The sequence below is a fragment of the Oncorhynchus tshawytscha genome, linkage group LG10 (genome assembly GCF_018296145.1).
Source record: "Oncorhynchus tshawytscha isolate Ot180627B linkage group LG10, Otsh_v2.0, whole genome shotgun sequence".
Classification (NCBI taxonomy): domain Eukaryota; kingdom Metazoa; phylum Chordata; class Actinopteri; order Salmoniformes; family Salmonidae; genus Oncorhynchus; species Oncorhynchus tshawytscha.
In genome coordinates this window covers 25,213,958-25,229,876 of record NC_056438.1, presented here as the reverse complement: position 1 = coordinate 25,229,876, position 15,919 = coordinate 25,213,958, and the positions used below count along the sequence as shown (strand labels likewise).

Sequence of the window (15,919 nt, the reverse complement as noted above, 5' to 3'; positions counted from 1 at the left end):
AGTGAGCTACGCGAACTGCATGCTTATGGTTCAAACTTGTGTTTTTCTATTTGAACATTTGGGCTCAGGCAGGGCCTTGAATAGTTGTAAAAGCTCTTGAAGTAACTCCTTGTGCTTGAGTGAGTGGCTGCTGGGATGACGCACATTGGCTTGACAATCATTACCACTGACAGACAGTAGGCTAAGCAGAAAGTTGTGGCATGGACATTGATGGTGTGTGTGTATGTGTGTGTGTGTGTGTGTGTGTGTGTTTGTGGGAAAGGGAGGGGGGGAAGTGGGGGGTCTGCCTGCCTGTGTGTGTGTGTTTGTGGGAAAGGGAGGGGGTTTGTCTGCCTGCCTGTTTGCCTGCCTCTGTGTGTTTGTAGGAATGGGGGAGGGGGGGTGTCTGCCTGCCTGTCTGCCTGCCTCTGTGTGTTTGTGGAAAGGGGGGGGTGTCTGCCTGCCTGTCTGCCTGCCTCTGTGTGTTTGTAGGAAAGGGAGGGGGTGTCTGCCTGCCTGTCTGCCTGCCTCTGTGTGTTTGTAGGAAAGGGAGGGGGTGTCTGCCTGCCTGTCTGCCTGCCTCTGTGTGTTTGTGGAAAGGGAGGGGGTGGGGTGTCTGCCTGCCTGTCTGCCTGCCTCTGTGTGTTTGTGGGAAAGGGAGGGGGGGTGTCTGCCTGCCTGTCTGCCTGCCTCTGTGTGTTTGTGGGAAAGGGAGGGGGGTCTGCCTGCCTGTCTGCCTGCCTCTGTGTGTTTGTGGGAAAGGGAAGGGGTTTGTCTGCCTGCCTCTGTGTGTTTGTGGGAAAGGGAGGGGGTTTGTCTGCCTGCCTCTGTGTTTGTGGGAATGGGAGGGGTTTGTCTGCCTGCCTCTGTGTGTGTGTTTGTGGGAAAGGGAGGGGTTTGTCTGCCTGCCTCTGTGTGTGTGTTTGTTGGAAAGGGAAGGGGTTTGTCTGCCTGCCTCTGTGTGTGTGTTTGTGGGAAAGGGAGGGGGTTTGTCTGCCTGCCTCTGTGTGTGTGTTTGTGGGAAAGGGAGAGGGGTTTGTCTGCCTGCCTCTGTGTGTGTCTCTGCTGTGTTTATGGGAAAGATTAGGGGGTTCATTCTCACTGGAAGGATGTACGCACATTTGTTATGAAGCACATTTGGGAAAAGTGTGTGTCCTCCGATGGGGCTGTTGACCTAATTTTAATGAGCGCTAGCTCGAAATCCCTCTATTCCTCCATCCCTGTCTGTGTCCATTACCACGTTAGTGTTGTTATTACTTATATTAACTGGCAGACTGAGTAGGCTTTGTATCCAGACAATTTTGTCTAGTATTGTCAATTATGGTACGGCCGGTAGCCTAGTGGTTAGAGTGTTGGGCCAGTAACCGAAAGGTTGGTGGATCAAATCTCCGAGCTGACAAGGTAAAGATCTGTCGTTCTGCCTCTGAACAAGGCAGTTAACCCACTGTTCCTAGGCCGTCATTGTAAATAAGAATTTGTTCTTAACTGACTTGCCTAGTTAAATAAAGGTACAAAAAAATAAATAAAATGCTGGCCAATTCCGAGCAGAATAAACAAGGCCTATATCAATGGGCAACGTCATATCAAAACATACCCTCTTCTTCTTGCTGAAGTGTGCACTTGTTCACTCCTCCCCACAAAATGAAAAGCATTGGATTGGTGTAGGCGTGGGATAGAGGGCTTTTCCATGTACCAGTAATGGTCCTTCAAATCCATGAAGGTATGTGGATAGGTGCTTAGGGAGAAAGTACAAGCATTGGAGAGTTCATAAACGATGGCGTTAGGTTAGCTGGCCGATGCTCTCCCCCATTTATGAGACAGAGACGGGGATATCATAATAAATATCAGCAGTAACCTTCACACACTTAACACCATCCTCCATTTAAAGAAGCTGAAGCACTTGAGGCAGGAGGCCACAGGTGTGGCCACAGGTGTGTCAGTATGCAATTAGTGAAATAACAAGACTTGCAAGCGTTCAGCTGACAATTACAGGGACATTCCACTCAATCGAACATTCAAACAAACAGGATAAAGGTTGAGCCGATTGGAAAAGATCAATTTCCGGGATTTGCATAATAATGACATTTTATGATCCTAGATAAACATGCAATAAACACATTCATATAAATTACAGCGAAGGCTACTCCTTGACAGGTATTTCAACGAAAGGTATTTCAATGAATTTAAGTCCCATCTATGAAATCTTTCCAAACACCCATCTGTATTGATGCAGAGGACTTAGACTTTCTCTCGTTAGTTTGCTCTATGTGTATCTCCACAGTTGTAGAGACGTAGTATTACTCAATAGTCCCACTCAGACCGTTGAAGGGTTTTGGGCGCCCTCTTATGTTTACCTGCTGGCGAGTGTGTCGCCACCCCAGAAAGGCCATCAGATAGCCAAGTGGATGAAACGTGACTCTTGATAACCTGCTCACAAAGTCAAGGCACGGACAAGGCCTACCTGCTGCAGCACCCGGACCAGATACAACTGGGGGGGGGCACATGCACAGAAGTCAAGGTAAAAGATAATGCATTTATTTAGTAATCAGCAAATAGCTTTTATGCAGTAGGTAAGTGCCGAGGTCTCTCGGCTTGATAGGATCATTTGCTTTCAGGTGTTTTCTGCTCTCCTTGTTGTACTCGGCATAGAGTGTAAATTGAATAGGGTGACCTTTTGCCACAGAATCAAATTGACTATATTTTCCGAAAAGATTTCTGTGGTTTCAATTACCATATATTTGTGATATTGGGTCCATACCCTCCCCAACACCGCGCACACACATAGACACACACGCGTGCTTACATAGAAGCACACCCGCATGCACACGCGCACACGCTCCCAATCGACGCAGAAGTGTGCTTCCCTGCATACAAAATGTTTTCCCGTTTGCGTCCCGGTACACAACACCACTGTGTGATACAGTATCTGTCCACCCTCATCCTCGCTCTCTCCTATCTATGGGATGGATCCTCCTTTAGATATTACTGCGACAAATGAAAAGGCCCGCAGCCCTTGATGAGCTTGGCAGGGTCTGAAAGGTCAGGGGGGCAGCGGATATTATCCTTGGCAGTTCTGTGAGAAAAGGAGACGCTTTGGATGTTCTCTCTCCGTGAAAATGTCGTGACAACACAGCCTCAAACTAACACCACACATTGCTTTTGTTTTGCTACACGCACGGTAACGGTGGAGGAAATGTGACAATGTCCATTTAACAGGGTTTGCACTTCAGAGCCCCCCCCCCACTCTCCATCTACTGACCACCATTGTTTACACGCCGACACATACCGAGGGATGCTTAGCACTGCAGCTTCATAGCTGTCTACTAAAGCAAACGGCTAGTTGCATGCCATTAGAAAAATGCATAGAAAATATTCCCCATCTCTTACTCTGTATCTAGTGGGATTTTTGATGCAAGCAAATGATTTTTGATACAAGCAATCAAAGTCCCATTTCAACTAAGTGGGAATGCAAGAACCTCTTGCATTCCCACATTTCTTGCGTCAACCTGGATAATACAGAAGAACCCCAACCCAAATCACCACACGAAAGAGCATCCAAACATTTTGATGGTGTGTAATTATGTTGGAGTAATAAAAATAAAGAATTAAACAGGCTCTGACCACTCTGACCATCTGTTAGAAGGAGAGAGACGAAAAACAACAGCAGTTCTGCGTTAGACCTTAGATGTGGATTCTCTAATCACACTGTTAATATAAACCCCCCCTCATGGTCTGGCTTCAGCTGTCTGGTGACCGGCGGCTCTCCTGGGCCTGTAACGCTTGTGACTAAGCCACTCCTCAGACTCTAGTAAGTCTAGTCACTGAAGAGCTCCAGTTGTCTTCAGCAGTGGAGGTGAGCAGACTAGTCCAAACCTCCTGGGGGAGGGGAGGATTGCTTTAGGTGTTCTGCCCCCCCCCCTTTGCTAGAGGCATATGGAACCAACCATTGGCCTTCTCTTCATTTGTTGGCGTCCATCTCCTCATTTGTTGGCGTCCATCTCCTCATTTGTTGGCGTCCATCTCCTCATTTGTTGGCGTCCATCTCCTCATTTGTTGGCGTCCATCTCCTCATTCGTTGGTGTCCATCTCCTCATTTGTTGGTGTCCATCTCCTCATTTGTTGGTGTCCATCTCCTCATTTGTTGGTGTCCATCTCCTCATTTGTTGGCGTCCAACAGTCTGATCTCCTTAGAGATCCACTGTTGGCGTTGTGCGAGCTGCTATGTCTGCCTGTTTCTGTTATGTGTACACCTGCTTAGAGAATCCTGAGCAAGGATTCTAGCTTGTTTCATGGCTGCTGATGATGTTGTGGTGGTAGTGTAGGTTTTGCTGACTCCCATGACTTTTGACCCAGGGGTACTGTACAACCGGTAAGGCTGAAGTCTAAAAATTGCCGTAGGACAAGGATGGCGTCAGCAGATTTTCGAGACCTGGGCATGTTTTGTGTCAGAGTTTCGGTCAAGAGTTGTGGTGGGACAGCCGGAGCTGTCGGTCAAAGACTGGCCCATCAACCTTTTACAAACCAGAATAAAGAGACGTTTCCTTATAAACACGTTTGGGTTACTCTCAGAATCAGAGTGAGTTGTGTCTGGTTTGACGGTCTTTGACAGAGAATCGGTCATAAGGATTTTCTTCTGCTCTTGCGCTCCCCCTCTCTCTCTCGCTCTCCCCGTTCTCATCTCATAGCGCTCTAACGGTTGAAATGGCTCCCAGGAGACACATCATCAGTGCTGGCCTCGGGGCATACACTTCTCCCTCACACAGTCCAAGGCTCCACCGACAGGCCGGAGTGTAGTTTCCACTGTTTAAAAGTCATACTGGTTGTCAATGGGAGTGACACGTGACAGTGATATCCTGCCTTGACATCACTCCTGATATCACTGAGAAACTGTGTGTAGGGCCAAGATTTCTGGCTTGGATCAAACGGTCAATGGTCATAATCCTGCACCGGGATCTCTAGTAGTACATTGCTAAGATGTTAGGCAAGCTAGGATATGAGCCCTCTTACGGTGTTAGCTCAGCAGAGAGGGAAATGGTCTGATTTGAGCTGAGTGGACGACCCACAGTTTTGACCACTCTTATCTGTATGTAAAACCCAGACAGTCAAGGAATTAGACTTTTATTGCTAGGTAAATGGGCTGTATACGTGTGTTTTATTTTCCTATGTGTGTGTGTTTTTTGCGTGTGTCTTGGCTCATAAACATTTTCAGGTGTTGGCCGATGCAACCTGGTGAGCCTTGTGTCCAAAGCAAGCAGACCCCGGTCTCTTGCTTGGGATCGTTTGCTTGGGAAATGGACTTTGAATAATCAGATGCACCGTTGACTCCAATAGCCAGACGGTAAAACGAGACTGGCCTTCAGCGCTGACATCTGTTACCGGGCCAATCATGGCCTTGACAAATTTGACAGTTTTAATATTTTGTTTTATGACTCGTAACACTGAGAAAGACAGTGCAGCCTGACACACACACACACACACACACACACACGTATGCACACATACACAGACACACACATACACAATAAAGATCTATACAGCACTTATGTATTGTGTCGTTCCTATAGGTTACGATCACCTTCTCTCTCCCTGTGCTAAATGACTGGCCGTCTCTGTTGGCTGCACGATTTGTCTCTCCAGTGCATCGTGCTGCACCTTAAAGCCGATTCATGGTCCAACCGGCGTCTGCAGTGGCCGTACAGCATTTACGGCGATTCGGCCTCCGCAGAGCAGAGTGTGGCATCCAATGAATTGGTCTGCACCACTTAAAATGCACCGGTCGCACTGATTCAGGGCTAATTTCTATAGCCAGCCAGCTAATTACAAGCAGCCGGCTAAATTAAAAGACAAGACCTTACCTCTTCTGAGATATTGGAGTCGGTATCCCGGTGCTTGACATAGGAGCTCAGCCAAGACAGCGTGAAGTCAAATGGCACCGTTTTCTCACCTGCATCTCCACTTCAAACATTTACATTTTTTTTGTTTTACAAACTTGTCCTGCAACTGCCTCCACTTCTTGTGGCAAGCGTCCCCTTCCATCGCCACTACCTCCCCGATCTCTCTTTTTGTGTCTTTGAAATCCCTACACGCGGTATCATGAAGATGTTTACGTTTGCAAACTTGTTCTTATAGCCTTTTGTCAAGGTTCTCCATGTTTATTGTCATGGAAGTTGTCAAGGAAGTGAGTTTGTGTTTATAAAGGACCTACTGCCCCCACCTACCATCAACCAATCATGTAAATGCAGAGCTATACAGAGCCCTCCGCATTGTTCCAAAATTTGGGAGGTCCATGGCATCACCGTACATAGCTTGATTTGTCCTCCGCAATTGTGTCATACTCTCCATACGGAGCCTCCGCACCGCATTGCCAGACCAAGCATAAAATTGCCCCTTTCCCTCCCCCTCTCCTGCCATATGTTGCGCCTGTGTGACCAGCTGACTTGTCAGCTCGACTAACGCCTTAGTGGCTTCTGACTTGGATTTATTTCCTCTGAAATCTGGGGCAATAATACAGAATGACATTATTTGTTCATCAAATCTAACGCTGCTTTCTTGGTGGAGTTGTGACGTTGAAGCAGCTCACCTCTCCTCCTCTCCACTCCTAGCCTGGTTTCCCCTCCGTTTTTGATTGTGCTTTGATTAGGTCTGGCTACTCGTTTAACCTCGTCCGAGAGAACGCCTTTGAGTTTATGAGGGGGCAGAGAGAGAGAGAAATATCTAGACGAAGCAGCACAATTAAATTGTCAAGGCGCGGATTTAACCCCGAGCAATTCGCCGGCCAATTTATTAAGAAATGTTTTCTGTCTGTGTAGACTGACTTTTTTATTTATTTCTCCCCTTATTTGCAGTCTCCCCTTATAAACAGTACTTTCAATAACAGATGACCCATTTAGAATGAGAGGATTTTCTTCTCCCTGAGTGGTTGTTGTAACAGTCTCTTTCATTTTAAGATAACAGCAGTGGGTATAAAATGAATCTCTGTCTCATTGAATGATCAGGTTTGCAATTGCGTAAACTTTTACAGTGGATTTTTTGATTCCCCTCCTTCAAAGATGGAAAGATGCATTGCCAAATGCCTACTTGAAGTTTGATCCCTGGCGCATTGCTCGGAGGCTTCAAATCTTCAAGAAGCAATTAGTCCATTTAATTTGGCTATTTAACTCAGAGTTCAAAAGTGTTTATTATTATTTTTTAAACATGCACACCCCGTTATCAGTGGCACGAATAATACCTCTGGAACACAATGGCTCTGCGGAACTCAATGAAAGACTTAAAGCAAGGACGATTTCAAAGACAGCCTGTCTGATAACAAAGAACCTCGCCTGATAATGAAGGACTGGTGTGCTGGAGGGGGGAGGTGGTGGGAGAGAGATGGAACAGTCCTACCGGCGCTTGCCAGCATGCTTTATGGCTAATTGAAGCGCTTGGAGTAAAACAGCCATGAATGGCACCCTTTAGAATTGAAGCGGGTTAATATATTGTGATCCCACAATTAGCCTTGGATGGTTAAGATCTCTTTAATTCAGTGAGGTCCATTAACCAGGATGGGAGAGATGGTGCTCCCACTGAGGCCATTCCTTTTTCTTTTCTTCTGCCAACCCTATTTCATTCTCTCAACAGCCGCTGTGGTAATCGATAAAAGAGGACGCCAGGTTAGCCCCGATGGTTGAATATCTCAACCCAATCGGTCCAAGTGAAAGACTTCCCCCAGGAGGGTTCTTTTGGCTGGTGAAGAGTCAAGGGGTTAGTGGATTGACTTTGGTCCAGTAAAGCAACGAAAAGAGGGTCCTAAGCTGGCATGGCAAAGCTGGGCTTTGCTGGACAGGGGCTCTCTCAAGAGGAGAACCACTTTCTCAGGTCTCCTCTTTTCCCCCAAGCCCCTGAAAATCCCCTGACTGGCCTGGGACTCTTACCAGCTGGAGCTTTAGCAAGGCCTGTAGCATGACCGTCACGACTTGAGCTTTTACAAGTGTCCCTTTCACAGCATTACAGTCCCCCAGGGGGTTATCTTGAGGAACATGGCCTACCTCTCAAGTCTAGCAAGACTTTTTCAAACCGGATTGTAGTGGTCACGTACCTCGAGTGAAACTCGACCAGAGCCTTGTAAAATCATTCCTGAGACCCCTCCCTTCTGACGAGGCTCGGTGGCCTTTTGAACTTCTACGGGCACTCGGTCAGACAGTGGTCTTGATTTCACGTGCAAAGCACATGCATACTGGGCAAGACAAAACTGGAAAGGAGGTTAAGAAAACGCCACCCAAGCCTTCAGTGAAAAGTTGTTTATGTTGAATCCAAACAGATGGTTCTCCATTAAAGCCTCATTTGAGATAATCTGAAATGATCCCAGTTACAATTTTCTAGCTGAGGAGCGCATGTTAGGTTCTGAGAAAAGGATCTGGCTGTATCAACTGTTATTACCCACCCGCTTAGTGCACGGCTAATAAAGTGGGATGTTGGAAAACTGTGAACGGCAACATAGGTTCCGGCACGCTGAATTGAAGCTCTTTTGCAAGTAATTAAACAGCATGGTACCACTTCGGGAGCAATTTTCCTGCTAACCGTTTACTGCCAGTGCTGGCGTGGCCCCAGTCACCGTTTTGTTATCTCTATGAAATTATGGCCCTTTTTATAATGTTCTAATAATGACTGAGAGCACATGTTGTTAGAGGGTGAATGTTGTCTGAATGGGCATTGGATTCACATTCTCCTCACTGTCAGCTAGCTAACGCAAATGCTTAGGCTATCTGTGCCATCTTCCCAAAAAATGGAGGAGAAAAAAACATGAAATGGCCGCTATCTCGGAAGCTCTAAAGCTTCTCCTGTGAAGAGCTATCCACGGTGGTGTGTAATCGTGGGAAACTCAGAGGGGTTGAATGGGAGCAAGCGGCCTGGGGTAATTGTGTGCACGAGAGAGCCAAGCCAGAGTAGGCAAGTGGCGCTATCTGAAGGGATGGTTCCCCCTCGGCGGGATGATCGCCGCACGCTATCGGCGAGAGATGCTAATCCTGCTGTGTGGCATAAAGGGATTTGTTCTTATTCTTATTGGGCTCGCAGTGGAGCATCCCGGGGCGATTGCTGTTTATCTTTTCCTGTCTTTTCGGTTCCCCTGGGTTTTGTCCTGGAACTTCCAGTGCCTGTTGTCTCCCCCCTCCATCCTCCATACCCCTCTCTCTCACACACCTCCCCTGTCGATGGTAGGCAGCTCACATCTCTCCGTCTCTTTCGCTCTCTCTCTTCACCCCTTTAACTGTGGAAACAGCTGCAGCTAACTCACAACATCCAACTTCAAAGGGGAACAAGAGGAGAGAACAGGACTTTATTTAGAAATGTCGACGGCAACTTTCCCCTCACACTCGCTTCTCGACGGATGTCAGTTGTCTTTTCCTGCCGCTTAAAAAAACACATTCATTTAGCATTAACAGGCAGTATTTCGCCTTATCAGAGGATTGCTCGAAAACATATTTTTGACAAGCCTAACTCAACATCCCTCCTTCCCTATCTGCTCCCCCCTAGATATTTTGCCCGCGTGTCACCCTTGTTAATGGATTTTTTTTGGGGGGGAGATATTATTTTGGTGCTGTAAGCTGCATGCTTAAAATATGAGTGACAGGCCTGACTCATGTGCGCAGAGAGAGAATTGTGTTTTTAAAAGGAATAGGACTCCAGAACAAAGCCGTTCTGCTGCAAAACTGGCCTACTCTATTAACAACATAAGCATGTTACCACCCACCCTCCCAACCCCTTCTGCAAATAAATACACATGCTGGTAAAGCAAATTCTCTAAACTAAAATGTCCTATTTCTCTCTCCATCCCTCTTCCCTCTTCTCTCCTCCTCCTAAGAAGATAGATGAGGAAAATGAGGCCAACTTGCTGGCAGTGCTTACAGAAACGCTGGACAGCATCCCAGTGGACGAGGACGGATTGCCTTCGTTCGAGGCCCTGGCAGATGGGGACGTGACCAATGCCAGCGACCAGAGCTGTCCCTGCACCCCCGACGGTTCGCCGCGCACCCCCGAACCAGAGGAGCCCTCCTTGGTAAGACCCTGTTCCGCCCCCTCCCTCATCCCCCAGCACACACCCTTCCCTTCACTCCCTTCGCCAGAGCCTCAGCCGACACCAGATAAGGCACTATGAGCGAAGCCAGCCGGTGACCAAAAATGGCTGTGTGCCTTGCAGGCCTTCAGCTTTGGCAGCCCAGCCGCCAACCCATATGCACCCCCCCTTGTGCATGTCTGTCTGTGGGCTGAGATGAGCCATGATTCAGATGCATGGATGAAAGAGCAAATCGAATTGATCAGTGTTAGCTGTGAGGTGCTAATTACATTGTAGCGTACTAGCTGCGCCAATGTAATGATACATGCACAGTGGTGGGTCTGGAATGGGTGACACTATGCCACAGGCCTGAAAATCAAGCTAGGGATGTAATGAGGAAAGGAAATCCATCTCATCTAATGTCAGTGGGCCATACTAATCCCAGAACCATCATTGGTTGGTCATACTGGTGTATTTGTTGCGAAACACAAAACATGACTACAATAACCCCTTTGATTTGGCCTTTCCTGAGGGGGTTTGACCCGGAATATTGTTTATTTTGTTCAGTTATAGTCCGTTGTATTTTATGCTGGCTCTGCTTGACCAACCTATCCGCACTAGTAAAGCACGGCCGTTGTGTACCCCAAAACACCTGCCACGGCAATATATTTTCTTATCATTCTTATAGGCTGGGTTTCTGTACAGCACTTTGAGATATCAGCTGATGTACGAAGGGCTTTATAAATACATTTGATTTGATTTATTGACTTGTCCTCTTAACACTGTAAATAAACAGAAAGAAGACCTGCTTGATAGATAGTAATGAGCTTTGTCTTCATGAGGGCTTCTGTGTTGTTACAACAACACCAAGATAAATCGAACATCCTCAGTCACACATTTACAAAAGCGTTGACTATCTCCGATCGTTTATTTGAGTGAAATGTTGAAATTTCAGAGGCAACGGCCGTTTGCGTAATCTCTACTCACCCCTTTTTTTTCTCTTCTCTCTTCCCCCCCTTTCTTCTCTGTTCTGTGTGGGGGGTTTTCCAGCTGAAGAAGCTCCTTCTGGCACCCGCAAACTCCCAGCTCAGCTATAATCAATACATAGGCGACAAGGCACAAAACCATGCAGCCAGCAACCACCGGATCAGACCAACACCTGCTGTTGTCAAGGTAGCTACCCAGTTGCACCGTTCGCTCACTTCAAAGGCACCGCTTCCGAGGGCCCCTCCATGTTTGTTTATCACCCCTGCTCTCAGATTTCTTTTCATTGCCGGCCTTGGAATGTGTTAAACTTCTGCTCCACTGCAGTCTCCCAATAAAAACAGTCTGATTGCCTGTTCAGCTTTCCAGGCGAGGCATCGGGACTGTTGTCTTATTTAACCCCCCCCGTAGAGGGAATGGGTTTTCCATTTAGATGAATGTATTATTTTAGTGGGTGTATAATGGGCACAGGAATACAAATTAAGTGAAGTCGGTGATTCCAGTATTTTGCTGTTTGCCGCATTTCATTGGAACATGATGAATGCTCTTGAAGATTCGATTTTTATTTAGTACGATAGCACATAAATAATACATTCGTTTACTCCCGCTTGTTCGGAGAAACTACTGAAAAAGGTGCGCTTTCTAAAAAAATTACAAATAATTTGGAATGCATTGGTAGCGTTGTTGTCTAGTAAACAGCGCATATGGGAGCCGTTGTGTTGTGCACACACAGAGCTAAGACATCCCTGAAAAGTCTATTTTTAAACCGTTCCTTTGACTCACCCACTTCTGGAGCATGGAGCCATGAGGGCTCCCCCAGGACAGGGGATGAGCGCACAGAGCTGCTGCGGTGCCGCTCGGGGGCCACGCAATTAAGATGATGGGCGGGCGGCGCTCCCACCACCGCCTCCCAAACAGTTGGGCCGACCCGTTGTGCTGAGCCTCACTCTCTCTTCCTTATTCTCTTTTAACTCTTTTCTTTCTTTCGTTCTACCTCCCCCTGCAGACGGAGATCTCCTGGAACAGCAAGCCGAGGGGGGGCTGTCCGCAGCAGAGCCGTCTAGTGAGGCGCCCGTGCACCGAGCTGCTCAAGTACCTGACTGCCACCGACGACATCCTACTCCAGACCAAAGCCAGCGACGCCAAGAGCGCCTGGGGGGGTGGTGGCAAAGACAAGGGCGGCCTGCTGGGTGCCTCCTCCTCCACCTCCTCGTCGCCGTCCTCCTCCTCCACCTCCTCCTTCTCCTCCCTCTCCTCCTCCTCCTCTATCGCCTCCAAGAAGAAGTCGTCCTCGTCGTCCGTCGTGTCGCAACAGCAGCAGCAGCAGCAGCATCACCAGCGAGGTGAGAGCCGGGCTGCTGGCGAGTGTAGTGTGGCTGGTGTGGGGGCTGGGAAGTGGCGTCGTTGCGCTCATGGGGCTGGTGGCACTGAGGGACAGTCCGAACCCGCGGCGGCACCCGCTCCTGTCCCCCCAACACGTAGGAACGGCAGTGGCCATGCCCGCCCCAAACTGGAGCGCAGGCCGTCCAGTGAAGAAGGAAGGCCGCCAGGTCCGCAGCCTGCGGTGGACGCGGGGCGCCTGGCAGCCGCTAGGTTCATTAGGTACATGCATTCTTATTCTCTCCTTCCTAGAGAGACGGGTCAGACAGGCAGCTGTGGGCATTGCCCTGAGGTGGGCACTGCCACTCAGGCTAGCGAGTGCTGGGGCGGGCATGGCCGTGGTGCGGCAGCGCGTAGGCACATCACAGTGACCATAAAGAAAAGAGAGGAGGAGCCGGGGCATCCGTTGCTTAGCCAGTTGCTGACCTCCAAGCAGAGGCCCGCCAGCTATCGGGCCCACTTGCTCCTGCCCGCTACTACCCCTCAGCCCCGCAAGAGCAGTTCATCAAGAATGAGCTCTGGAGTCCTGGAGAGGGATCAGTGTCCCAGCCAGGCTATTGAGGTGGAGGAGAAGTACAGAGGCACTGTCAATATCAATCCCAGCAGCTGGGATCTCAGACAGGCCAAGGAGCCTGATTCGGACCCCCTGTTGGCCGAGAGCTTAGGCCTAGGCAGCTGGGTTAGCCAGTCAGACCAGGGGCTAGATTTGGGGCTGGAGCTGGGCTTGGGTTGGCCGGAGGTTGGCCTGGTGGAGCAGGCTGGCTGTTTCGGGGAGGAGGTCCGCAATGATGATGCCATGGGCAGCCCCATGGCGCTCTCACTGGGCCTGCCATGCCCACTCTTCCCAGATTCTAGAATTCCAGACCCCACTCCCTCCGTCACACAAGGGCAGCAGCACCTACACATGCAGGCAGTCTGCAGGCACCCCGATGACCAGGGCCTCCTGTTGTTAGGTAATCATCGCTGCATCCCCGCCCTCTCTCTCTTTTCTCCCTCTCCTGCTCTAACCACTTTCCAGTTTGACTACACACTAACCCCTATGCTAATTTGAAGCTAGCTATCACTCCGAGAACAGCAAATACATTTCTAGATGTACCATCTATTCCAAAAGGCATTCTTTCGAATTGGTACAGACCATTGTCTCAAGATTGACATAAGGGGAGGTGGGAGAGGGGTAGTAGCCTGTTACGTGTTGATACATTTATGGCATCTGTTAAATCAACCACTATCTGGCTGGATCAAGCTGAGTGTTCTGAATGTCTACCTAGCTAGTCTCGGCAGAGTACTGCTCTAATGTCTAACTGAGCTTCAATCTTTAGCTGCAGTTGGAGACAGCCAGAGCCTCAGGCAACTGCACAAGCTTCTTCAACTCTCCTTTCTTCCTCTGCTTTCGGTTCCAAATGCATGCGACAATTACTTCATGGGGGGAGGGGGAAGGGGGGGGATCACCACCTCCCATTGCCATGTGTACTGTTTGTGCCGTTTTCTATTTCGTTTTTCGTAGTTTTGATTTTTTGTATTGAATGGGATATCTGGGTCGAACGGTGTACTCTGAACACATGTGCCAATGCCATCACTTCATCCTGCCTCACAGAGTGAACAGTCGGACAGGGTCAATAGAGAAATCCTATTGGTTATTTGCTCTTCTAAACCAAGAGCAAGAGAGCATATTTCTAATCGTACTAGGTTGGGTTTTGTAACATAATGCCCAAATCTGAGATCAATTTGCAGATTTGGACCTGATCTCTTCTGCCTCAACTTGTTATCTAATCTAGTTAAATAATTACCCATGCTCCTTTGTGTTCTGCAGCCAAACCAACCACCTTGCCACTTCCTTTGACCCCAGAGTCTCCAAAGTAAGTGCAAGAGTTTTTCAACATTCTACATAGACCAGAAAACAACAAAAAAAGAACAAAGACAAAGAATTAGCACCAAGAATGAGGCATTTTGTTAACTCTCATTTCCATTTCTAAGATCACAAAGCCCTTTTATTGAAGTCACGTTTTCCTGTGTGGTGTAAAATGGTGTGTTCAATCTCGTTTGTCTCTCAGTGACCACAAGGGATCACCGTTTGAGAGCAAATCCATTGAACGCACATTGAGTGTGGAGATCTCTGGAACCCCAGGTAAGCATCTCATGTGTTTTCAGGAAATGTATGAATGAAGATCTTCCATATATGAAGGAGTGGGGATTGATGCAAATATTCACAAAAATGACCTAGAAGCTCGCCCTGCTTTGTAGTGGTATAATGGAAAACCCCAGTTCTCTCACTAAGCCAGTTAGGGGTTAAATTGCAGTCACTGCCTCAAGGCTTTTCACACCATCTTGATAGTTTCATAAAAGTTTAGAGTTCAAGGTGAAGGACTAGGACACACGGTGACATTTTTTATATGCCTCGCTATTGATTAAGCTTTCCAATCTCCTTTGGGTTTATTAGGCAGATCCCCCTTCTTCTCTCTGTGAAGAGTTAATATACTGCCTCTCCTCTCTCTCTCTCTCTCTCTCTCTCTCTCTCTCTCTCTCTCTCTCTCTCTCTCTCTCTCTCTCTCTCTCTCTCTCTCTCTCTCTCTCTCTCTCTCTCTCTCTCTCTCTCTCTCTCTCTCTCTCTCTCTCTCTCTCTCTCTCTCTCTCTCTCTGTCTCTGTCTCTGTCTCTCTGTCTCTGTCTCTCTCTCTCTCTCTCTCTCTGTCTCTCTCTGTCTCTGTCTCTGTCTCTCTCTGTCTCTCTCTCTCTGTCTCTCTCTCTCTCTCTCTCTCTCTCTCTCTCTCTCTCTCTCTCTCTCTCTGTCTCTGTCTCTGTCTCTGTCTCTGTCTCTGTCTCTCTCTCTCTCTCTCTCTCTCTGTCTCTGTCTCTGTCTCTGTCTCTGTCTCTGTCTCTCTCTCTGTCTCTCTCTCTCTGTGTCTGTCTCTCTCTCTCTCTCTCTCTCTCTCTCTCTCTCTCTCTCTCTCTCTCTCTGTCTCTGTCTCTGTCTCTCTCTCTCTCTCTCTCTCTCTCTCTCTCTCTCTCTGTCTCTGTCTCTGTCTCTCTCTCTGTCTCTCTCTCTCTCTCTCTCTCTGTCTCTCTCTCTCTCTCTCTCTCTCTCTCTCTCTCTCTCTCTCTCTCTCTCTCTGTCTCTCTCTCTCTCTCTCTCTCTCTCTGTCTCTCTCTCTCTCTCTCTCTCTCTCTCTGTCTCTGTCTCTGTCTCTCTCTCTCTCTCTCTCTCTCTCTCTCTCTCTCTCTCTCTGTCTCTCTCTCTGTCTCTCTCTCTCTCTCTCTCTCTCTCTCTCTCTCTCTCTCTCTCGTTTCGATCTTAATGCTCTTTGACTGTGATGCTCACCAATACATCACAGACAATTGATGTCATTATTATTATTTTAATTGGTTTTGCCACGTAATTCAGTTTCGACTGATATTATCTGTGTCTCTTTTTTTTCCGTCAGACAGTCTGGTAATTTGATTAGAGACATGGGAAGGTAATGTCCAATGTTAAGGCTTGGTATTTATGGGAAGGATGACATTTTCCAAACGGGGTCAACGCGGGGTGATTTTTAGTAGTATTATTGTCATT

At 48.1% G+C, this 15,919-nt stretch overlaps 1 protein-coding gene across 5 annotated transcripts in view; it reads left to right on the top strand.

Moving 5' to 3' along the window:
* LOC112259985 (peroxisome proliferator-activated receptor gamma, coactivator 1 alpha) overlaps positions 1-15,919 on the top strand; it is a 42,141-nt gene that overhangs the window by 12,499 nt on the left and 13,723 nt on the right. For 3 of the 5 annotated variants that reach the window (XM_024434745.2, XM_024434742.2, XM_024434743.2), the window contains exons 3-7: positions 9,818-10,012; positions 11,060-11,182; positions 12,000-12,336; positions 14,184-14,229; positions 14,425-14,498. In XM_024434745.2, the coding sequence (XP_024290513.1) occupies positions 9,818-10,012; positions 11,060-11,182; positions 12,000-12,336; positions 14,184-14,229; positions 14,425-14,498 (775 nt within the window). The remainder of the gene's footprint in view (positions 1-9,817; positions 10,013-11,059; positions 11,183-11,999; positions 12,337-14,183; positions 14,230-14,424; positions 14,499-15,919) is intronic. The other 2 variants (XM_024434744.2, XM_042328394.1) reach the window with 2 other exon arrangements.